At 41.2% G+C, this 25,172-nt stretch overlaps 1 protein-coding gene across 2 annotated transcripts in view; it reads left to right on the top strand.

Moving 5' to 3' along the window:
* Positions 1-25,172, top strand: part of Cfap20dc (CFAP20 domain containing) — a 263,394-nt gene that overhangs the window by 60,239 nt on the left and 177,983 nt on the right. The window contains exon 1 of one of the 2 annotated variants that reach the window (XM_052190250.1): positions 19,435-19,548. The exons of the other annotated variant lie outside the window; for it this stretch is intronic. Within the exon in view, the coding sequence (XP_052046210.1) occupies positions 19,508-19,548 (41 nt within the window). The 5' untranslated portion in view covers positions 19,435-19,507. Of the gene's footprint in view, positions 1-19,434; positions 19,549-25,172 lie in introns of those variants that run through there. 2 annotated transcript variants of the gene reach the window in all.

Genomic DNA, 25,172 nt, shown 5'->3' with positions numbered 1-25,172 from the left:
GTCCTTGACTCTCCTCATCCTCTGACTCCAGCCTTCCCTTGTCTTCCTGCTAATTTCGGTTTGAAAGATTTGCGTGATCATTTCAAAAGTTGACAACTGAAAGAAAACATGATTGGAAAGTGTATTTGCTGGTTGGTTGATGTGTCGAGAAATGCATATATGTAGCGTGCAGTTTAGATACATGGTATACCTGTATAAGCATGGTATGCATGTGTGAAACATGGTATCCCGCATGAAAGGTGTGTGGCAAAGAGTGTGGAAGAGAGAAGGCTGCACAGCTGAGGAGAACAGCTCTGGTTTTAAATGCTTGAATTCCCCGACACTAATTTGCTTGCTGCCTTGGGAAAGTTATTTAACTTCCTTTGTGAGCTACAATTTCTCAAAAAAAAAAAAATCTGAGGATAACGGCGCTGGGTTTTCTCTGCCTCAGAGAATTCTTATCAGATAGAAGCTCAGGTAATGCCCCAGTTACCCAGCCCCTCACTCCAGCCTCAGCCATCTTAATGAAGCCCAGAGCCAGAGAGGGGCTGCATGGACAAGAAAGGCCAAGCCCGATGGCTTGCACTTAGCTGTAAATTGAGCCTATTAACTACGACACCGCCACAGCACAAAGCTGGGGTGCGCTGTTGGTGTGTGCACACCTGTACACTTGGGTATGTCCATGTTTCTTCTGTCTACAGTTACATAGATTTTTTTAAAGAAAAGGTAGAAAAGGAAGAAAAATATGAGTATACTTGAAAGTTCCTCACACACGTAACTGAAGAAGGTGCCCGGAAGCCCTACAGTATTCTTAGCCCAGAACGTGTGGTAATCAAGTTGAGATTTTAGTCTGCGACAATACTGTGTAAAGCCTTTAGCAGATGTATTCTGAATCATGAGTAGAACGTTCTTTTAATAAAATCTCTTATGTTTGTGTACATGTCTATTTGTCTGTGTATTATGCCATGTGTGGCCACTTGCCTGCAGAGGCCAGAAGAGAGCCTAGATCCCTCGATCTGGAGCTAAAGTGGCATGTATTTTATTCGATGTGGGTGCCAGGAACCAAACGTAGTTCCTCTGAGAGAGCAGCCAAAGCCCTTCACTGATGAGCCATCTCTCTGGCCCAGAAAGCTCTTTTTACACATAAGTTTACAATGCGTTGATAGGGAGGCAGTTCCAGTATACCCTGGCGAACAAGATGGAGCCAGTAACTAAGTTACTGGGTAACTAGGGTCCTGAGTCTCCTTAAGAACACCTAAACTCTAGACTCAAAAAGGAGATTAAGGACAATTTATAAGTGATTGAGAGCAAAACAGAAGGGTGAGTGAGCTGAGAATCTTAGCAGCTGTGGGGAGGAGGAACTAGAGAAGGGAAGAGGTTGAAAAGTGCCAGGAGTAAGCGTTCACTCGTTCACTCGACAGAAGAGTAGAATGCTAGGTTCAGAGGAAGAACCTAGTTATTCCTCCCATCACTTTATCATAGCTCCGGGGTAAGTTAGCCTTGTATATGGGCTTGGGGGTGGGGGATGTCTCCTGGCCAGGTTACCGACAAACTCAGGCAGGACAGTGTGTGATCTTCTAAATCTTTGAAGGAGATGAGAATGTCTCCACCTACGGCCAGACATAGGCTCCATTCTGTTAACTTGTTAAACACCTTTTCCTTAATAGACCTCAACAAAGTTCAGATGCCTCCTATTTTTCCTGTGGTAATTTAAATCCTAATTACTTTTCTAGTGTTGAGTTCAAAGCTTCAATTACCTCCAAGGCTATCAATCCCTGTCTGACTATCTAGCATTTCCCCCTTAAGAGTTGGACCTTAAAATCGTTTAGGAATCAGACTAAGGACCAGAGTTCCCTAGATGAAAGAAACAGTTACTACTACTACAGCTGCTGCTGCTGCTACTACTACTACTACTATTACTACTACTACTGCTACTACTACTACTACTACTACTATTACTACTAATACTACTATTACTACTACTACTGCTGCTACTACTACTACTACTAGAACTTAACCATATAAGCCCAGGCTAGCCTTGAACTTTGACCCTTCTGCCTCAGCCTCCTAAATTCAGGGAGGACAGATGTGCTACCACTCCTAAGTAACTGTAAAGGTTTATACTGGCAAACAATGATCACGAACTATCTGTGAAGACTATTGACTGAGCTGGGGTGATCTTCTTGCCCAATATGAGTGAATGCTTGGAACATTCAAGAATATTTAATGTTAAATATTTACTGAACACACCTGTGTACATTCAACCTTTAAAGGTTATAGGGCATGAGCCACATGTCCCTGAGTTTCTGTTGGATGTTATAGCTGAAGAAATCTGACTGGAGAATTGTTTGCTTTCTCAGTCACAAAATATTCCTGTTAGGTCCTTAGCTCAAGCTGGTGTAATTGGCCTCCAAAACAGTCATGTCATTTAAAGTCTATCTTCTTAAGAGACTGGAAATATAACTCAGTGGTAGAGTGCCTATCATATAGACAAATTTGATCTCTAGCATTGGAGAGCAAAAGTTTTCTGGGAAAAAAACCAAAGTCTGGTAGAAATTATACTGTTGTTCATTATATTTTTGTTGACTAACAGTTCTGCACAGGAGCAGCAAAGGCTAGCCCTCCTTCCCATAAGGCAATAGCATTAGTAGGTCTGCATTTGGGCCCCTGCAGTCTGAGGGGAGTTCTCCAGGAGGCTGTTAATATTTCTTCTGGGAGAACTGATGGATATTTGGTTCTAGGAGTTGGGAAGGATGTGGGTCACCCAGGTCTACAAAGTGTTACAGATGTCTTCCTGAGAAGAGATTCTTTCATTTGTTTGTGATTCTGAAACATTTCAATGTGTCTTATGTGTGCTAAATGTATTCAGTATCTACTAGAGGACAAGTTCAGTTGGTGAAGAGCGAGACAGATGAAAACCTCTGTATTCTATTAGAGAGAAAATAGGTTAAAAGGAAATTCATTTTAGGAAAGCAAACCCCCAAATCAGTTAAGAAGCCAGTGCATAGATACTAAGGGAGTGCAAAGAAAGCTTGCTTTTGGAAGCGTGCTGAGGACAAGACCGTGGAAGGGGGAACATTTGACCTGTGACCCACAGGTCTGAATGACATCATAGAAAAGCAGAGAAGAGCAGATGAGAGCCGTCCCTGGCCCTGTGCAAGCCCATGTTCCAGGCTTTCCCACGTGTCCCGTGCAGTGCTAGATGCAGCGGCCCTGCCCCAGCTGTTTAAGGTTTACAGCAAGCAGTCAGGCAGATATGGCGCTTTTTGTCCACATAAGAACCCAGCACTTCATTACATATTGTTGGGAGGAAGAGGCGTGGCCGATGAGCTCTGACTGTACCCCGCATCTTCACCGCAGAGCCTGCTGTCCTTTCTGGCAGTAGAGGCACTGAAAGGCAATCCACCTTGATTTACTTTGCCAATACAGATTTCTGTCTCTTTGGAGTTGTTAATTTCTTCATCAAATATCCCATCCTCCCAGGACAGTCTGCAGAAGCTGTTCAAGGCTGCTGCTCTGTTTCCAAGGCACTGTCAGCACACAGAGCGCCTTCCTTGTTCTCCTGACTTTATTACATGCTATCACTCAACACCACAGGCCCCTCTCAACCATTTGGGAATTCTTCGTTATACAAATTACTTTCATTTACTGTAATTTTTATCCTTTATCCATGGGATTAGCTAATTTTGAAGCTGCCTCCTTTGTGGAGGAGGTCATAGTTGTTTCCTCTTCTGCTGTATCTTGAGCTTCTGCCCTGTGTGTTGCTAATAATAAACAAATAAATGGCTCATTCTTTATTCTTAGCCAAATGAAGTTATAGATGGTAAGCATTAATTTTTAAAATACTTTTCTTGGCCAGAAAATTTTGCTGCTATTTATGTTTACATAAACTATAAAAATTAATTTGCTTCCACTGTTGAAAAATAATCACTTGTGAAATGTAAAATAAGTCTTGTGTATTTTGTTGACAGTCCTGTGCACATCAGGCATCCCAATCACAAGCTCGTGTGATAGATTCATCAGGGGACAGAAATTGACAGTTCACAGTTTTGTGTTTCTTGATCAAAGTGGAAATATTTAGAAAAGTTTATTAATGAGTCTTTAAAACTTTGGTCACGAACTTTTAGTGTCCCCATTGCATATTTCAGCAAATCTGAATTCATCTTAAAGTCAGGAAACGAGGACTGCTGTATCTAGCAAAACTCTAGGAAGGATTTAAAATGTAATCATCATTAGCAAAATTCTAAAAATGGAACGTTTTTCCTTAGTACATCGACTTCCTTGCTATAACATTGTGTGTTTGCTCTCCTTGTGTGTAAGATATGCATGCCACTGTTCCTGCTGTAGAGCCAACCAGTATCGCAAGAGTGACCTTGATTCCGTGTGACTTAGCTATTATCAACTAGATTTTTCAAATATTTCTCACTACAGTAACAGTAACTCTATAAGGCTTACATAGTGGTTGCATATACACAGAAAATAATTAAATACATGTAAGCCAAAAGTAAATCTAAAGAAGAAAAAAGTAAATTTCTGTTTACTTTCATTTCAAGTCATGAAAGTCTTTTAAATGTATTCTTTTATTTATATAGTTTACATTATGTTACAATCAGTCTTGTTAAAATATAATATACTGATCTTATCTTCAGTTACCGTAGATGGGAAAGATGGTTGTACAAAATAACTAATGTTCAGTATTTTATGAATGAGTACTCTCAGAAAGTTTGACAGAAATAAAGAAAGCAAAGAAAATGAAGGCTTAACATTTTACCTGTATGTTTCTTTTTGGTCTATGCAAAGGTACAGAAATAGTATCTTGCCTAATTAAATTGTTATGAAAATTACCATCAGCTGATTAAGCTTATAAACAAAAGAATTACATTTGTCACAGTTGAGATGAGAGTATGATTTGACATATGTCACTTCATGAGAAAACATTAGAAATTAGTGTCACCCTTTACCATGTCCCGTCCCAGTGTTCTCCTGACTGTGGAAACATGTGCCAGTCTGGGGCCCTGCCTTACTGGAACAGTAGATTCTCCTGTTACTTCCACAGAATTGAGGCACAAACCAGAAATAACATTTGATATTCTATTACAGTGAGGTCTGTTAGTGATTATCACTGTAGTCTATCTAAACCATTGTCACAGACAGAGATTTTAAAATGTGACTCAGTCAGAAGTTAAAGGACTTGTGTCTCTAGTTTGCTAAGGCTTGTTAGTATTCATGAGTGTTGAAGTTTCTTGAATAATTCTTTTCTGTGTTTAAAATGATCAAGTTTTTATTTTAATTTGTTAATTTCTTAATAAAAATTATCATATTAAATATTCCATTGCAGAGAAAAATCCTGTAGGTCCTAACAGATAATGAGGTTTTGTTTCATTTTGGTTTTTGATTGGCCTATGTTCATTGTACACTGAGTTTGATAAAGACATATTTTAGATGGGTAAATCATGTCACTGGCCGCAACCTGCCCTCTCTCCAGGGTTGCTCTCTCTTCTTCCATAGTCCTGCTTCTACGTTCATGTCACCTCTCTCTCTCTTTCTCTGTGTATGTCTGTCTCTCAGTGTGTGTGTGTGTGTGTGTGTGTGTGTGTGTGTGTGTGCCCATCTGTCTCTGTGTATGTATGATTTATGTGTCTATATGAAATCTAGAATCCACATGAGAGAAAACATGTAATATAAATCTTTTTGAGTCTGCCTTATTTTACTTAATATAATTTACAATTGTGTCCATTTTCCTATGAACAAAATAATTTTATTCTTCTTTATGGCCAAATAAAACTGTATTATGTGATATGAATACCATATTTTCTTTATTATCTGTTGATGGGCTGATTCCATAAGTAGGCTGTTGTGGATTGACTTCAGTAAACACGGATGCACAAGGACTTGCATGCCTTCAGGGATATAACAATAAGTCATGTGGTAGTACCTCCATACTGATTTTAATACTGGCTAATTTACAGTTCTAACCAGCAGCTTATAAAGGTTCATCTCCCCAATCTTTCCCAGCATCTGTTGTTACTTGCTTTCTTGAATTCATTCCAGAGTTCATTCACGTTCTCTGTTTCATTGGATATTTTTGTAATTATTGCCTTACTCTTTTTGTCTGAGTTTTATCTAATTTGTTTTTACTGGAATCAATTACTGTAGAATTTATCATTTTCAGTGGGTTGTTGCTGCCCTGGTTTTTTATTCTTTGCATGTTTCTGCATTGAGAAATAAATTCTGATTTAGTTTTTAGTGTTTTATTTACATGCATGTGTTTGTTGGGAAAGTGACACATGTGTGAAGTTAGAGAATAAGTTGTGGGCATTACTTCTGTCCTTATACTGTGTGGGCTCCAGGAATAGAATCCAGAGCTTCATGTCTGACAGCAGCTGTCTTTACCAGTGAGCCATCTCACCAGCCCTGAATTTTCTTTTTAACCACCATTTTGTTTCAGTTTAAATATTTGCAACATTCAAATAGGACCAGTGGATATAGATAGGTATAGATAGAGCTAGATAATACATATAAATGACATGTAGGATGTCTCATGTAGATGGTATAGATAGGTCTAGATAGAGCTAGATAATACATATAAATGATATGTAGGATGTCTCATGTAGATGGTATAGATAGGTCTAGATAGAGCTAGATAATACATATAAATGACATGTAGGATGTCTCATGTAGATGGTATAGATAGGTCTAGATAGAGCTAGATAATACATATAAATGATATGTAGGATGTCTCATGTAGATGCAAAAGAGGCATCAGCTTTGCTTTCTGTCTTTACAGAGGCTATGAAGAATGGCACAGTCATAGACAGTGGTGTAGAACAATGAACTCAAGAAAAGCAAAGTCAGTACCTATTGGTGTAGAACAAGTCTTATAGAATAAGTAAGTAAATGCGCACAGAAGGTACGGGAGCCATTTATGGATGAGTTGGGAGCTGAGTGTAAAGCTGGCCCACCGCCCGTGTGAAGGGCCGGGGTAACAACAGCAGGCAGAGCAGTGGCGGCCTAGCCGGCTCGTCCACCGCCCGTGTGAAGGGCCGGGGTAACAACAGCAGGCAGAGCAGCGGCGGCCTAATGTAGAGGGACAGACACAGGCTTCCTGCTCGTTCTGTAGGCAGTGAGTGGATCCATGGCTTTTACAAAGTAGGAATATAGGGGCTGGAGAGGTGGCTCGTCAGTTGAGAGCACTGATGCTCTTCCAGAGGTCCTGAGTTCAATTCCCAGCAACCACATGGTGGCTCACAACCATCTGTACTGAGATCTGATGCCCTCTTCTGGGGTGTCTGAGGACAAAGACAGGCTACTCATGTACAAATAATAAATAAATAAATAAAAAGTTTAAAGCAAAAGCAAATTAGTAATATAGTGTTTTGTTATTTTGGTTTTTTGTTTGTTTGTTTGGATAGCTTAACTAGTTTTGGATTTTGACTTTCTGTAGGGATAAGGAAAAGGAAAACCAGGAAGGAAACGTTGAATTAGGAGGCTTTACAGCAAGGAAAGATGGGTTTTGGACAGCAAGAAGATTTCAGACTCTCAGAGGAAAAAAATCAGAGCTAACATAAACAATGATAAGGAAAAGCTACAAGGAATCAAAGATGTGTAGAGTGAGGTCACCATCCCAAGCTCCTCCCAAGCGCCATTACCCCATGCAGATCTGTGAGATGTGCTCCTTGATAGGAGAGACAGGCACAGGGCAACTCTGTGGCAGCCCAGCCTAGGGCTGCCACTAGTTTTGGAGTTTGACTCTCTGTAGGGATATTTTTTAAAAATGCCTAATCCTTTTGTCATTAGATTTCTGTGTATTATTATAGTGTTATAAAGGGAAATGATAAGCAAATCAAGAGTCTTCAAATAACTGTAATTTGAAATTCCAAATTACTTCTCACCTGCAAGCTAATTAAAATCTCAAGGCTGGCCCCAAAAAGGTAGAAATGCTTAGTTTCTCTTTCCATGCTGCGAGGGGCATCTGTCTTCATGGTGTGTGGAGTTTGCCCTCTGTATTTTCACAGTCTGCAGATGCATGGATCAGGCAGTAGGAGAAAGTAGGAGAAAGTAGGAGAAAGGGGGTGGCCGCCCTCAAACTCTCCAGGAAGACTACCTCAGAAGCTGCACCCAGAGCCAGTCATTTAGTTCTTAGTTCGATGGCAGGAACAAATACAGTGACTTGGGATTTTCTGACATTCAGTGGTGCTGTCCATTTTTTTTAAAGGAAGGAAGCTAATGACAATTATTGATGGGTTACTCTAAGTAAAGTTCCTTTAGGCTCTTCAGAAAGGATGGGGGTATTATAAGTAGAGAAGATCTAAGCATGACAGAACAGAATGTCTTCACCATTGTCCTCTGACAACAGCATCCTTCCTTTCCTCGACCCGTCGCACATCCATTCCCCAGCCTTAGTCTCAAGACATAATAATTAGCCAAATGAATACCAATACACAATTACTGTCTTCAGAAATAGCTGGCGACACCCCTGAAGTCATGCCTCACAGATGTTAAATACAACTCGAAGAGAGGGTATACAGAAGTGTTTCAGAGGCATATGCTAGAGCCAGACGGCCTGCCTAGTTCCAGCACTTTTTCTGACACTCATTGCCCATGTGACCCAAGTCTAATTCCTCAGATTCCTAATCTATAAAATAGGGGTAATAAAGCCTCTTCCATGGGTTTGAATTTTAAATGATATTGATAAAGCATGTACCACAGGGAAAGCCTGATATTTCCAATGAACAAACGTTTGAGTAGAAGAAATAATAGTTTCTCTGATCCTTGTGTGTAATGGTGTTTACTGTTGAGGTTTTTGTTGTTTAAATCTCACCACTACCACCACCACCACCACCCTTCCCCACCACTACTCCCACATCCCCCCCCACCTCCCCCACCCCCACCACTGCCAGTCTGGCCTCAGCCTAAGTGGTGGCTTTACTGGTATGCAGCCCACACACTGCTTTGGAATAAATTCTTCAAACACAGAGACATAGAACTGAACTTCCATAAGTAATCTAGAGAAATTAAAATGACAAAAAGGCATATTAAGAGTGGGGAGGGAAAGCAGCACTGGGGAGGCTTCTCCAGATAAGAGCTGCCCTGAGGGCCACAGCAGACTGGACCTAGGGCCACCCAGTTGCCGCACTGCCCCACAAAGGGCCTCCTAGACAATTTGCTGTCACTTGGACAGTTCCTGAAACACTTATGTAAAAGCATTATGCTGAAGAGCCAGTCTGGTTGTGTTGCCTACAGCCACACAATGAGCCAAGGTCAGTCAGCTGTCACTCTTACTCACCATCAGCACCGCCTCAGCTCAGACTTTCTTCTTTCATCTGCCTGTGGGAACTCCTGAGACTCAGCCCAAGCCTCACCCTCTGATCTGACTTGATCTGCTGCAATTTGAGAATGTCCTATCTTCCACTTTCACCCTTCACATTCATTCCAGTAACTTCTTGGGTAGCCTTCCCTTTAAGTCCAGAGGGTTACTTGACTGTAGGAGGAAACCAGGATTAGCACTTAGCTAGAGTAGTCATTGTGCTGTGCTTTCTACCAAGGCAATGGCAGGGGAGTTCCACGCTCCCTCATGGATGCCCCTGTCACACTCACAGTGAGTCCTTCTGAACAGAGCCCTCCAGACCATCCCTCCCAGGCACCTGATGCTGGAACTTTGGACAGAACCTATTTTCTCTCCAGGATTATGAGTTTTAAAACAGACAGAGTTTTCTTTAAATGCATTTTTTTCTAATATTGATTTTCCATAAAAGAAAGAAAGAAAAAAACCCGAGGACAAGACATTAAATCTCACTTTTGTGGAGGCATGTCTCTTGGGAGCAAATATAATATGACTCAGAATATCAGCATCTCAAGCAGGCCTTTGGCAAGTCAGTTGATAGCTGACTTTTTTCACAAGTGGCTGAAATGCTACCACTTAAGATGGGATCAATAGACTTTAGATACCAGTTGGGAAGTGGAGTTGACACTCTCAGACAGAAGTTCCAAGCCTGGATTTCAGCCTTGTCATACCGAGAGCTGCCCTTTTCTGTAAAGCTGGTTTAGCAAAAGTAGCTGGATCCTTAGGAACTTGGGATCTGTATAAGCACACAAGGAAATACTCAGTTCTCCAAGTTCTGGATATGGACGGAACTGATCAGTTCTTATTGCTACACTGAACTACCCAAGGCATTTGACTTACAAAGAGGTTATTACTCTTCATCTTTCCTTGTTCTGTCTATAAAAGGAATAGGCTCAGCTTTCCCAAGCCAAACTGCACATTGGTGCCTGCTCTCTGACCTGTCCTGGTTTCCCTCTTCCCACATTTCTTGCAAGTTTATGTATAGAGTTATAGCCATGGTTTTGATGAAGAATCACTAAACAGCTCTTCCTTGCCAGGCAGAGCTGGTTTTATACCATTTCCTCCACTCATCCAGTGTGCTGCCTGCCTTCACCCCACGGCACATGTGTGTCTTTACCACCTCAGTCACCAGACAAGGGAACAGACTGTCCAAGAATTCCTGCATTCCCAGAGTCTTTCAGAAGGCAGGAAATCGTCAAAAGTTTGTTATCTAGAACACGGTCAGGTGTAGGTAGGATGCCTGCGGAGGCCAGCACATGCCAGTCAGAGATGTCCTTCTGGATGTTTTCTGGCATGGCTGACGTCATGTAGAAGTTACTCCACTCTGTACACTGAGCATGATTTTGCTCTTAGAAAGCATTCGCCTCAGCTATTTAATCAATCCTCTTTAGTTCTGAGTGTGAGGTGTCACACATTCACACCTATGTTCCCAGCTGAGAACAAGTGATAGGAAGGAAATTTGGGTATGTGAGTGTATCCACGTTAGGTTGGCAGCTGGGCTGCTGTTGTCCTCTCGATGGTGCCACCCGGCTTGTTCATGGCAGCGACCCTTACGGGACTGGCGTTTCCTCCTGACTCGCTCACGCGTGGAGGCAGGTCACAGAGCGGAGCGTAAGTGGACTGGCCCACTTCTTGTGATCATCTTTGAAATACATGGCGGGCACATGAAGACAGTGTGCGTCTTGTTACAGGACCGGCTACGAAAGCACTGAGCCCTTGCTGTTCGGTTTCCTGAACACTGGCTGCCTTTGCTTACAGCAGTGCTCTGAGATCCAGGGTCGGAGGATGCTCCTCTTGCAGTGGTGTGAGAGGCATACTTGGGAGTTCAAGTATAGGCTTGTGGAAGCATGGCTGCCACCATATACAGACTGTGCTTTGCGGGGTCACCATCGTACCCCTCCCCCGCCACACCCCCCAGGCTAAAACATGTTCCCCGAAACCAAGCGTTCCTAAACTCCAGACTACTCCTGTCCCTGTGTTCTTGTTCTTTAGTTAACAAAAGATGCTAACGTGAGTATTATTCTAGCACCATGACCACTACAAGCCCAAATAGACGATGGTAAGCTACTGCTCTGGAAACATCAGTATAGGGAATGGACATCAGCTTTGCCTTCAGATGCTTCGGTTGTTCAGTTTTAGAGCACAGGGGCCTCAGTAGACACTTTCCTCTTTAGTGAACAGAGAGCGGACCATCTAGCACTTATGCAAATCTTTATATGAAGGCTTGGGTGTTTTCTTAGATAAACTCATTCTATGAGGAAAAATTAAGATTAAATGAGTTTTCTTAAGTGCAGCCTCAATTTAGAATTACATAGATTATTATGTTTCTTTAAATACCTGACCTCTGCAGATGCTGCTACAGTTCTGGCATATGGTCTGGACAGCGTTATTCAACTGATATTCAATGCACACCTTGAATGGTCAGCATCTTTGCACAGATTGTCACTGCCCTAATATTCTGGAAAAGAAAATAGAAAAATAAATAAGTAAAGTAGCTACCAATGGTGTCACAGGCTCAGAAGAGTACAAAAACTAACTGGGAAGGCAGTTCTTAGATTGTTCTTGTTTTATTTTCTTTTTAAAATTAATTTATTTATTTTATGTATGTGAGTACACTGTTACTGTCTTCATGCACACTAGAAGAGGGCATCAGATCCCATTATAGATGATTGTGAGCCACCATGTGGTTGCTGGGAATTGAACTCCGGACCTCTGGAAGAGTAGGCAGTGTTCTTAACCACTGAGCCATCTCTCCAGCCCTCTTAGACAGTTCTTAAGTGTGAAGATTTACACTAAGACTTGAAGGGAAGCCAGGGACAATGACACACCTGTGATCCCAGCTCTTGGGGGGTGGAGGCAGGAGGGTTAGGAGTGCAGTGTCATCCTTGGTTACATAGTGAGCTGCCGGTCAGACTGTGTGGTGAAACTAGGCAATTTATATGTTCCTGTGGCTAGGAATTTAGTCTGTTCTCGAGGTTGTGTCAGGCTCACCGAGTTACACCATTTTCATACTGTAAGATAACATACCAACAAGACAATCGGTTTGAGGGAAGCAGGAGTAGGAATGGACCAAGGAAGACCAGTTATAACTATAGTTATATAGTTGGGAAACCATGGCACCTGGCCTGAGCTAGAGAACTGCGTGGGATCACCCAGAACAGGCGGGCTTTGAGGAGGAGCTATGAATCAGAAATGATAGGTTTCTGATTCGAGCTGCTGAGGAGCAGTGACTGCACTTAATTAAGGATTTCTTTAATTTAGTGCATTACATTATTTGTAGAAATATCTAGAGAAGATGTCAAGAAAACAGTATAGTTTGAGAAAAAGAAACTCATGGCTAGAGATCTAAATCAACTTTATCAACATACAGATAGCATTTAAAATAGGACAGAGTAGATACGGTCCCTATGAAAAATACCTTTTGATTTTATTGCATAAAACAGAACTTCGGAGCCCCTGGCATTTTAGGCCTTTAGGAGCTATTTGAATGCACATTGTTTTGCAGCTTTTGTTTGTTTGTTTACTTTGTTTTTTGTTTGTTTGTTTGTTTCTATCTCTTTGTGGTCCTGATTGTCCTGGAACTAAATCACTGTGTAGATGAGAGACCACTAACAATTAGCCTAGACACAGTGCAACTTAAAAAAACTGTCAACCTTAAGATAGCACTCCCATTGGCTTCAAAGACCAGCACTCCCTCCGACTGCAAGGAAGAGCACTCCTAGCTTCAAAGAACGAGCACTCCCCTTGCTTCAAGGACCAGTGCCCCATCCCCTCTTAAAGTAATTGTGTTTGCCCAAGATAACCTATAACCTTCCTCTGAGCAATGAATTACCACTGATCTCCCCATTCCTTATGACATAGATCACAGCCTGAGCATCCCCTCCCCTTTTTCTTTATGGTCTGTTTCTTTTAAAAACCCCAACTGCACCTTATTTATAATTGCCAGATGCTGGAAAGAACCCAGGTATCCCTCAACAGAAGAGTGGATGCAAAAAATGTGGTATATCTACACAATGGAGTACTATTCAGCCATTAGAAACAATGAATTCATGAAATTCTTAGGCAAATGGATGGAGCTAGAGAATATCATACTAAGTGAGGTAACCCAGACTCAAAAGGTGAATCATGGTATGCACTCACTAATAAGTGGTTATTAACCTAGAAAACTGGAATACCCAAAACATAATCCACACATCAAATGAGGTACAAGAAGAAAGGAGGAGTGGCCCCTGGTTCTGGATAGACTCAGTGAAACAGTTTTCGGCAAAACCAGAACGGGGAAGTGGGAAGGGGTGGGTGGGAGGACAGGGGAAGAGAAGGGGACTTACGGGACTTTCAGGGAGTGGGGGACTCGAAAAGGGGAAATCATTTGAAATGTAAATAAATTATATCGAATAAAAAAAAAAAAAACCCAACTGCAGCTGTGCGAGGTCAAACTCCTCTGTTCCTGCTCCGGACACAGAGTGGCCCAGTGCATTGGAGAATGAAACCTCATGTATTTGCATCAAGAACGGTCTCTTGTGAATTTTTTGGGGTGTCGTCCTATCCCAAGACTTGAGTGAGGATTTCCCAGGATTCGGGAGTCTTTCATTGGCCAGACAAAGCTTAAACTCACAGAGCTCTGCCTTCCTCTGCTTCTGTCCCAAGGATAGGGATTAAAGACACTCAGCAAGCAGTGTGTCCAGCTTGAATTCACACTTTAATTCCTCCCAGAATATTGTAAAATTAGTTGGTAAATCCAGTTTACAAAAAAGGGAAAAGAAGAAATCACATGTAAAGATGCTGTTTTAATACTTCAAGGCTTGCTAGCTCACTGAACATTTGGTTAAGGGAACAGTGCTTTTGCACAGTATAATGCAGGGAAACATGGTAGCTTTGTGTGGGGGGGGGGACACTTAGAAATTAGCTGCAGAACTGAAGGACTTAATTTACCTCCACATTTCAAACCTACTCCAGACCAATAGAATCCTGCTCAGCTAGCGAGTTTCTTACAGTGTCTACCCTGATGTGAAGGTGCTTGTGTTGATAAGTTTCCAGCCTAATCTAAATTAAAAGGAAGATTGTCTAATTTCATCTTTTGTTTTCTAAAAAAATGCAAAATAAAAGAATATTAAAATGTCAGTGTTGTGTTACCATTAACACAATGAGTAACATCCAAGGCAGCCAGTAGCCCTGCAGTAAGATAAGTTTTGAGGTTTTCAGTAGATCCGCTACAGATGATCATCTTCTGACTCTGGGGACATATAAATTTTATCATATGGCCTTCCAGTTTGTATATTATAGTGCTGAACTGTCACCCCCAGCATCCATTAGAATGATATTGACAAAATGTCCACTCCTATTGAGCTAAGTACTCAATAAGCCACTGTAAGTAAATTGTTGTGTTCCCAGCTTGAAGGCCAGTCTATTGATTCCCACATGGCTTTGGGCCTGGTGGTAAAGCCTTTCCTACGGTTCCCTCCTGGGGTCTGCAAAGACATTTTAAACTCTCAGATAGCAAAGAACCTTTTTCCAACATTGCTTGTTAATAACCTGTATTTTTTAGTGTAGTTTTATTTCAAATGAATAGTTAAGCATTAACCAATGCTTTGCTCTTAGGGGCTTAAAAATTACAATTAATATCATATTGTATAATAGCATGTCAGTAATAAGAAAGGTGGAATCTCTTTCCACAAGAGCAGGTATTAACATTTCTGTGAACAGCTCCAGAGATTAAGCATATGTGTTTGTGACACCCCCAGATCTCCCTTTTCTCCATGGTAAAATCCTGGCACTCACTCTCCCGCACTTGGTTTGGTGACAGTGATGCTTTTTGCTTCACCTCTGTCACCCTTGTTGGGAATATTTCCATGTTGCTACATGGTAAACTGCTTCATCCTTTTTAATAGTTGCCATATATTTCTGGAGTATGGCATAGTTTAGCTTATTTAGATCCATATGGTAGACCTCTAAGCTTTACCTCTGGTTAACGTCAGTGTCACAATGAGTGTTCACATATGTGTCTGTTTGTGTACTTGTGAAATAGCATCCCTTTAAAGAGGTGTGAGATTTTCATGTAAAAAATAGAACAAGAGAATGTATATATTGCCAACTTTACTTATAGTGCTATATTCAGGAAAACAGAAATGGGAAGAAAAATATTTAAACAGTAAATATTCAAGATATTTAAGAACATCTGACATATTTTTTCCCTTTGTTGGAAACTCACTATTTCCACATTTGGGAAGTAGAAAAGTTTTCAAGTTTTTAAAACTCCTGACAATTGGAAATCCTTAATAATGAGAGTTTGTGCTGTGCTTTATGGTGACAATTTGGAATGTAACTGGTTTGTGGTTTGTTAAAAATGTACTTGATCACCAAATACCTTTTTCATTATAAATTTTGAAAAGTGGTTGTTTAAGGTGGTACTGTTCATTTAAACAGAATAGTCAATGGCATGGAACAGACAATGCTCTGGTTCTACATTTGAACAAACGGCTGGAGAGCTGGAAGATTACTTTCCAAAATAAAGGCTAAATTCAATGGCAGTCCATGGCAAACCAGGTCTGGAAGGTAAGAGAGTGTGTGGTAGAGCTCAAAGTACAGAAAATTCTCACTTCCCTAAGGAATTGTGCACTAGAAAGCGCAGGTTCTGGGACGTTTGCATTATTACAGAAGACATGGACCCTGCTGTCTTAGTTTCTTAGGACTGCTCAGAAGCTACCACAAATAGGAGGAGTTAAGACAACAGCAACATAGATTTCAGAAAGTAATCCCGCCCTCCCTGTCCAAAGAAAAAGATTTTGTGAGGACGGGTTTTCTCTGAACATCCTGGGGACTACATTTACAAAATCTCAATTTATGACAGTCTTAGGCAGTATTAACTTAATTGCAGTGGTGTATTAAAAAAAAAAAAGATTCTGTTGTCCGTCTCCTCCTTTGTGCTATTATTATACAAATTACTCCCCTAAACTCTGTAATCCCAAATGCAGGCTTATAATTACCATTTTATGCTTTTCTTTTTTTCCTTGTAAGAAAAATTTGGTTTTGGTTTGTTTCTGTTTTTGAAGCAGAGTTCCATTGTGTGACCTGGGCTGGCCTGGAAGTTACTAGAGCCCAAGTTCCCCTTGAAGTCTGTGTCTTCAGCCTTCTTCTCATGAGGCATGCGGCCTCCACACCCCGTGGCTTATGCTCTTAAGTGAGACTATGGAGGGGAAGTTACGGCAAATATATTTGCACTGCTTTTCGTGTTTGTCCATTTTCTGACATCCGTAACTAGTTTTCTTCTTATCTTCATGGGAGTTCCGGGCGCTGCCCTTCTGTGTGAGCCGGAAGGACTACTGCCTTGCTTGTTGTTCTCAGTGTGCTCACACTCCTTCCTGTCAGAGCAGCCTGAGGAAAGAAGGGTTGCTCTTGGCTTGCAGTTTGAGGGGCAGTCTTTCATGACAGGATTAGCAAAGGAGCACAAGGTGGCAGCGGGTCCACTGTCCAGTCAGGAGGCAGAGACTGTGAAGCCCGCTGCTCAGCTTCCAACACGCAGCATCCTCCACCCCCCCCCACATCTAGTCAGAGTGTGATCCCAGCTGGTGTCACGGGGCCCCTCATATCTAGGGTGAGCCTTCCCACCTCAGTTAACCTAGCGTAGAAACAGACTTCCTGGAGCCTCTCAGCCTTGATGCTTCTAAACCTCCCTAAGCTGACAACCAACCCAACCCAGCTGCTTCCACTCTTTGTTCAAGGTGGCCTTGTTAGCAACAAACAATTTGTGTTTATATTAGAATATTCCTAGTTTCTTTCCATTTTCTAATTGATGGGTCTGCTAATTTAGAATCCTGGGTTGATAGAGTTTTTCCTTAAATACCTTCCTGCTGCCTCTGATGTCACTGGTTTCTGGTGAGAAATCAGCTCTTAGTCTTCATGTCCTCCTTCCCTCACAGTGAGCCATTTCCTGCTTGTTACTGTTGGTGTTGTCTCTGGCTGTGGCTCTCCAGGTCGGGGTTATGAGCCTTTTGGGCGTTGCTTGTTTTTACCTCATCATATGTGGAGTTTTCAAGCTTCTTGCATGTAAAGTTGTTAACACTTCAATCCCATGGTTGAGTTTTAGCTGTTACTTCTACACATAGTGTTTCTTCCTGGTGTCTCTTTCCTCTGTCCCTGTTCACACTGGTATTTGATGGTTTCATATTCCACTTCTCTCTGGGGCCATGTTTGTTTTCTTCATGTTGTTGAAGGTAGGTAAGCCCTGCTGGGAGAAAGAAAGAAGTCTGTACTGCGACCACCTCAGTACAGACAAATGAACTGTGATGAAGCCAACATATATTCATGATAAAGACTCCAAAACATTAGGATAAGGGAAGGATTGAGGAAAGACTTTGTATATCATACTTACTAGTGAAAGCCCAAATGCTTTCTCCCATGTCTAATCTTGCTATCACCTTGACATACTTTCGAAGGCATAAGTATTCCTCAGTTGAAGAATTGCCTCCATCCGCTTGCCCTGTAGGTATGCCTGCGGGGCATTTTCTTTACTGCAGAGGTGTAGGAGGGCCCAGGTCACTGCAGACTGTACCGTCCGCACAGGTAGACCTGGTCTGCATAGGAAAGGCAGCTAAGCAGGAGCCTGTGAGTGGCTGGGCAGTGTGCGTCCATGCTTTGTGCTTAAGCTCCTGCCTCGGGTTCTTGTCTTAGCTTCCCTTGATAATGGAAAAGAGGAAAGAGAAACGAAGGAACGAAGGCTACATCATGTTCCAGTAATGCATACAAGGCAGAACTGTTTCTCTTTTCGAAAAAGGGAGAAGGGTGCTCAGTGAGTTTAAACCTCAATAGAAGATATACAGAGAAAACTGACAAAATAAAAGTCCTATTAGTAACCATACAGAATTGGAAGGACTGGATAAAGACAGAACCATTTTGCCCTTGCCTTGAAATTTCAATCATTTGAAATGTAAATAAAAAATATATCAATAAAAAAAAGAAATAAAAAAAAGAAATTTCAATCCATAGCCCCATTATCACAGACCTAAACATGACACCATATATTTTGTCATGTCATTTTGCAATCTCACTATTTCTGTATGCTTGGGCCTAAAATGTGCATTAAAGTTGGTAATTTTTAGATTGTAATAAGGAAACAAAAATCAAAGACATCAACACCACTTTGGCTTCAAGAACAATTGATTCTGGTAAAGGAATTCAGTCTTCTGAAATATGGCATCAGTCCTGTAAGTTCATCCTGGCCTGAAACGAACGTTCCCAAATGGCGGGGAAGGATTGCACAGTGAAGGAAAGCACAAAGCTAACTGAATAGGTGGGATTGCAGCCCCTCCTGGAAGGTTGCTGGCATTCAATCAATTCGTCCTGAGCTTGCCAGGGTGAAAGAAAATTGTCAATCAAAGATGATGATATAAAAATGAACTGAAGATTGAACTGAAAAGTAATTCTCTTTTCAAGTGGTTTGCAAATCTAGACGTTAAGTTTGGAATGAATGTGGTTAATGACCATAGCTGGAGAGCTATGTACCTGCTGATCACTGGAATATTATTACACATTAGCTTGATTTTTCTGTCGACTCCCCATTTATTTCCCCAACATGGTCTCATTACCTTTTCTACTTTGCTGCTGACCCTTAGCTATGAGTGCTTGCTTGAGGTTGTAGCAGCATTTTAACTTACATGTATTTTTTTTTTTAATGCATCTTTAGGTACAAGAGGCGTAATGCCCCTGTTTCTTCTTTCTCTTTTCTTGTTAGGTCACAGGAGGTTTTAAGTGGTGGAAATCAAGCCTGTATTACAAGTGAAGAGCTGCTTTACAGGCAGCCTTCCTTACAGCAACTAAATTGCCCCCCAAAAAAGCTTACTCGCATAATGAAGCTTTGAAGTAGTCACACATAGGCATTTATATTCTTTCTCTCATGAATGACTAATTTTAATTTTTTTTTTAAAGTAGCAACTCAGCTTGCTTTCGGAACCATTTAAGCTTAGCACATGATTTTGTTTTCCTCAGAAACCAACGACTCTTGATTATGAGATGGGGAAGGTTTGCATATTGATTTTTGCAGACAGTGGATAAGCTCCTGTCACATGGAGAGGCCTAGCCCCGTGATCTCATGGAGAGTCTTTCCAGTGTCAGAGCCACAGTGGTTAGGTCTAAGAGATCTGTTACGTGTAGAGTGAACCCTGACCTCTGTGCAGGACATGCTCATGCCGGATGGAGCCTACTGCATGCTTCCCATGGAGCCTCACGGTTCAGTAAGTCCCTCTCCTTACCATTCTTATAGGGTGCATGGAAAGATCTACTGTGGCAGAGAAACAACTCTTTCTTTGTGTTTTCATACAGTTCTGTAGAATACTCTGTCTGGACTGCCCTTTCCTGTAGATGTGTGTGTGTGTGTGTGTGTGTGTGTGTGTGTGTGTGTGTGTGTGTGTGTGTGTGATTCCTGCCTTCCACTCTGTTCCAATCTTCCATCTTCTGTGAGATGCCTTACTAACTGACAGATACTTTCTATTCAGGTCACTGTCTGTTGTCTGTTTTTCATAGCACTTGTTAGGGGGTGACACACTCAATAATTGTTTTTATTTCTTACTCTTTTCCCTGTTCGAACACATGCTTTATGCATCTGCCCCATCCTTGTCACCGAGGAAGTGCTCAATAAATAGAAGAGCAAATGTATAATTTTGGTACTGTTTTAAAAGAGGAAGCTCATCAAGTAAATTCAGTTAGATTAACTAAAACTCCTGAATCATCTTTGTGATAACCATGATATACCACGTGTAGCACTCAGACACATACAGGAAACACACTGAACATGGAAGCCTGTGGTGACATCTACACTAATTTTTTAAATAATAAATTCGTTGCAACAGGATCCAAGATTCCATCACTTAAAATCCAAAGAGTTTATATTTTCCATTATGGAGGATGCGTTGGGTCACTGGGAGAGAACTTTGTAGATATGAATGATCCACTGAAACTTAGTTATTAAAAAACTTAAAACCCCCAATCCACGAGCTTATTAAATAGCCCACAGAGAAGCAATGCAGTGAAAGTTAGGCCTGGAGAGAGTTTCTTTGTGTCAGGCCACACCAGGTATCTTTCACAAATTCTAATGCAGTCCCAACAGATCACTTACGGATTCTTACCACCGTCTACATTTTCCAAGGGAAGAAATTAAAGCATGGAGATTAACTGATTTTCCACAGTTGTTCAAATAACACATGGTAAAGCAGGATTTGAAGCCAGAAGATCTTGCTTCAAAATGATTAAAAGGAACATGTATGCAATATGTGTGTATTGTGTATATGCAAATGAGTACATGTGTACATAACCACACGCGTACATGTGTGTAGAGGCCAGATGGTACATGTCTTCCTCAGTCATTTTTGATCTTGTCCTTTGAGATGAGATCTCAGGGAACCTAGGCAGGCTGACCAGCAAGCCTCAGAGATGTGCTGATCTCTGCTCTCTTCCACCTGGTGCTAGGATTGTGGACACACTACCACACCTGCTGTGGATCCAGACTCGTGTCCTGAGTTCCTCCAGTGAGCACATCAATGATTAAGCCAGCTCTCCATCCCCCAGTGGGACATATTTCTAATACAGTTAGTTGGAAGTAGCTAGTGTGAACTCATAACTGAGAACTAACATGTACAAACTAACTCAAACCAGTACTAATGACTGAATTGTCTTTCCCCAAAATCAAAGAAGTCTGCCCATCTTAATCTTGAACACTGGGAACTTGACAAATCACTGAGCCCCAAGGACAGATGTCTCTGTGGAAGTTAATGTGACTGCTTTCTCTAAACTCTAGAATAATGACAAATTCTGTAACCCCATTTAAATTCAATAAGAACATGACTGTCAGATGATAAAACTGAAATGCATGGAACTGCATGTTACTCACTTATGAAAATACAAAATTCCCATCCTTTTATGGCCTATAAAATTACATATGTACCGATGTGTAAATCAAATGGAGACATTGAAAAAATAGTAATAGAAGTAAAATTACACTGTAGTAAGTAAAAAAGAAATGTGCTTGTTTTAATCTGGAAATTTGGGCCATTATCTAGAAGGACGTGGCATTTCAAAACAAATTCTGATGAATGATTATAATTCCATGTTGCCAAAACAAAGAGCAAAGGGGATTTCCAAGAGAAGTGAAGATGCAGAACTAGGAAAACAATAGCATGATTATGTTCACTGTGCAGTAAGCAAGCACGCACTGGTGCAGTCATCGCTGTCCCTCCAGTGTCCCTGCCTTGCCACAGCCTATGGACACACCTCCACCAAGCCACTGCAGGAATGGTAGGTTTGTTGCAAGCTTGCTCAGGCTGGATACAGCTGGATGCCAAGGTCCCTGAAGGTGTTTCTTCAACTTTGGGGGCTAGAAAATCTGGCTTTGTGCTCCTTCTTTGGTGTCTTAAAGAAGTGCATTCTGTGGGTCTAAGGAATGTGTCTCCAGAGGCCATGATGGAACAACGTTGGCACTGATAATACATCTTACCTGTCTCAGAGGCCCTGATAGAATAGTGTTAGCACTGACAATGCCCTCTTCCACTGAGATTCCCTCCTTGGCTTTCAATCTCCTGATTCCCTTAGTCCTGATTAATGGGATCACTTCTCAAGTGATTCCCTATCTCATATTCTACTTTTGGGGGTGTGCTTCTGAAAGAGTGCATACCACAGCTAGGATTATGAGAAGAGCCCAAAAGATTGGAGTGCCAAAGACTCCAAAGAGTGAGAGACTTCAGCCAATATTTACTTATAGGTTGAAGGACATAAATGCTAAGACAGAAAAATCTAGTTACTGCTACAACTTTCCAGTCCTTTCTAAATGTGATTTGTTCAGATTTAACAAAGGAAGTCTCTGCACAGTACCCCGGGGCATCTCTCACCATTGTTTGAACAATTTATTTATTTATGCTTAAGTTATATTTTTCAAAAAGTCTACAAGTTCTTTGTTTACCATAAGTGGTTCTAGTCAGATCGGAGCACACTCTACAGAAGCACTTCATTAGGATTTTTCCTGTGGTAAATACAGTGTGTTTGTCAGGACAGCAGTATTTACAAATAGCTTTGACCTTGTCTCTCTTGTTTTCTAGAACTTTATAATAGTGAAGGGAAATGAGTACCCACCTGCTGCCTTCCTTCTCACAAGCACTCAAACTTTCAAAAGCACAGATCCAAGTGTCCTGGTTAGTTTTATGTCACGAGACACAAGCTAGGGTTATTTGGGAAGAGGAATTTTCAATTGAGAAAATGCCCTCACATAATTGCCCTATGGATGAGTTTCTTAATTAATGGCTGATGTGGGTGAGTGGGCCAGCCCAGTGTGGGTAGTGCCACCTCTGGGCAGATAGTTCCTGGAATATATAAGAAGGCAGGCTGAGCAAGCCATGAGGAGCAAGATAAGAAACAGCATTCTCCTATGGCCTCTGTTTCAGATCCTGCTTCCAGGTTCCTACCCTGCTGTCCTTCATGTTGGACAGTGATAGGGAACTGTAAGCTAATAAACCCTTTTCTTCCAGCATTGCTTTTGGTCATGGTGTTTAATAAGAACAATAGGAACTCTACATAAGACACCAAGCAACTGCTCTTCTTTGAAATTGTCAAATCTACCTGTAAATGGTTTAGCCTTATTCCTCTTGTCTTACCTTTTTAGGCTTTAGAACTCCGAGCTCTGACGCATGCTAGCTGTGAGACCCTGATCAGGTTTTCAGTGTCTCTGAGCCTCTCACTAGTGGTAAGCAGTGAGCTCTGAATCTCATTTCATAGGACTGTGGGGAGGAGTGCATGAGCAGCTTGGTGGACATGGTTGGCAGGCTGTGGCACATGATAGGGATCTCAGTGTTTCTCTTCTGGCACCATTCATTCCAGTTTATAACTGTAGTTCTAGAAATTCTCACACCCATGTAATAATTAAACAAAATGAAATAAAAGCTTAAAGAGTGAAAAGGCAGAACCAAAGCATCTTTACACACTGATGACATGATCATGTAGCAAATCCTTAGGGATATGCAGAACAGCAGCTTATCACAAAAATGAATGCAGCAATGTCTACCAGCAAGGCCTGCAAACCAAAATCAATTGATCTCTATATACCAGCAGCAAGTGGCCATGATATAAAATTACAGATATTTCCAATTGTGCAAGAAGTACCAAGTGCCCAAAAATCCTTTTAAAAAAAAAAAACGTACACAAGTTAAAAATGCAAACCTCAAACAATATGAGAAAAATTAGACAAGGTCTAATTGATCGTATGTATTTCTAATGACTAGATTGGAAAACTCAATATTGTTTTTCCAAAATCAACCTTTAGATTCAGTGTAATATAACCAATTAACTTACACTAAATCTGATAACTAGACAGACAGGAGTTCCTAAAAGTTAGAAGTTGTGCTAATCAAAAGCAGGTACATAAACAAAGAAAAGATTAAACAAGCCTGGAATAAAACCAAAGACTTACAATTAATTTATAATAATCAAAGTAGTATGTTATTGGACTAGAAAAAAACAAACACTGAAAAAAGTTGTTGATCATGGAATGGTCCAAAAACAGATCCACATATGTGTTTGTGCGGTGTCATGTGAGTGTGCTTTCCCCCCTGCATTTCCTGTATTCCCCACCCTAGTGTTTTGAGGGATAATATGGACTTAAGAGGTGCGGTCTTGTGGGGGGATTTTAGTTATTGTAGGTGATGCCTTCAAAAGGATTAAGGTTTTGTTCATGGGACTTTGAGTTTTTGCAAGTGTGAGTTGTTCAGTGAGTCCAAATCATCATCTGTTCCCTGGCTTGCTCTCTCAAAATGCAGTCTTCCTGCTGATAGTGTGATGTCACCACCATCTACCACGGTACCCTTACCACAACTGAGCTGATACAGATTCCATGCCTTTGAGCCCCCATAATTAGTGTAAGCTAATAAACCTCATTTAAAATAAAAATACATAAACCTTGTTGTAAAATAAACTTACCCAGCTTCAAGCATTTCAAGACAGAAATAGAAAACAGAGTAGAGCAATATGGTCGGTTTATTTTCAATACAGGATAATGGAATCTCCATGAGGAAAGAAAAGTGAAGAAACAACTGAAAACACAAAGAAAGAAAATAACTTCCACATCACATACAACACAGAGAAATTGATTTGGGATAGTTCTTAGAGTAAATGCAAAATAGTAAGCCTTGAAAGCTCTCAAAAGAAACAGAAAGGTGTGCTTGCAAGTTTATACTAGACAAGGGTTTTTTGGTGGTGGTGGTGGTGGTGGTGGTGGTGGTGATGGTGGTGGTGGTGGTCATCTTCTTCTTCTTCTTCTTCTTCTTCTTCTTCTTCTTCTTCTTCTTCTTCTTCTTCTTTCTTCTTCTTTCTTCTTCTTCTTCTTCTTCTTCTTCTTCTTCTTCTTCTTCTTCTTCTTCTTCTTCTTCTTCTTCTTCTTCTTTATGTGGAAAATAAAAGTATGTAATGACAGACAGGATTTCCTAAAAGTTAGAAGTTGTCCTGATCAAAAGCAGGTACAGAAACAACTGCAAAGGGTGGATATGTTTTCACGTGTGATATTTCAGACAATCTTAAAGTCAAAACTGTACTTTAAAAGTTACCAATAAGAAAGTAGGAAGGAAGGGACTGAGGTGGGTGTGGCAGAGTGCCAAGAGTGCCTTCTTAGCAGCAGGCACCAGACCCTGGGTTAATGCCCAGCGTCTGTGTGTGTGTGTCTGTGTGTGTGTGTGTCTGTGTGTCTATGTGTCTGTGTGTGTCTGCATGTATGTGTGCCTCTGTATGTCTGTGTGTGTGTCTTTGAGTGTGTCTGTGTGTGTCTCTGTGTGTGTATCTCTGTGTGTATGTGTTTCTATGTGTATGTGTGTGTGTCTGTGTGTGT

This window comes from Apodemus sylvaticus, chromosome 8, assembly GCF_947179515.1.
Source record: "Apodemus sylvaticus chromosome 8, mApoSyl1.1, whole genome shotgun sequence".
NCBI lineage: Eukaryota > Metazoa > Chordata > Mammalia > Rodentia > Muridae > Apodemus > Apodemus sylvaticus.
This window is presented reverse-complemented; position numbering and strand designations above follow the sequence as displayed.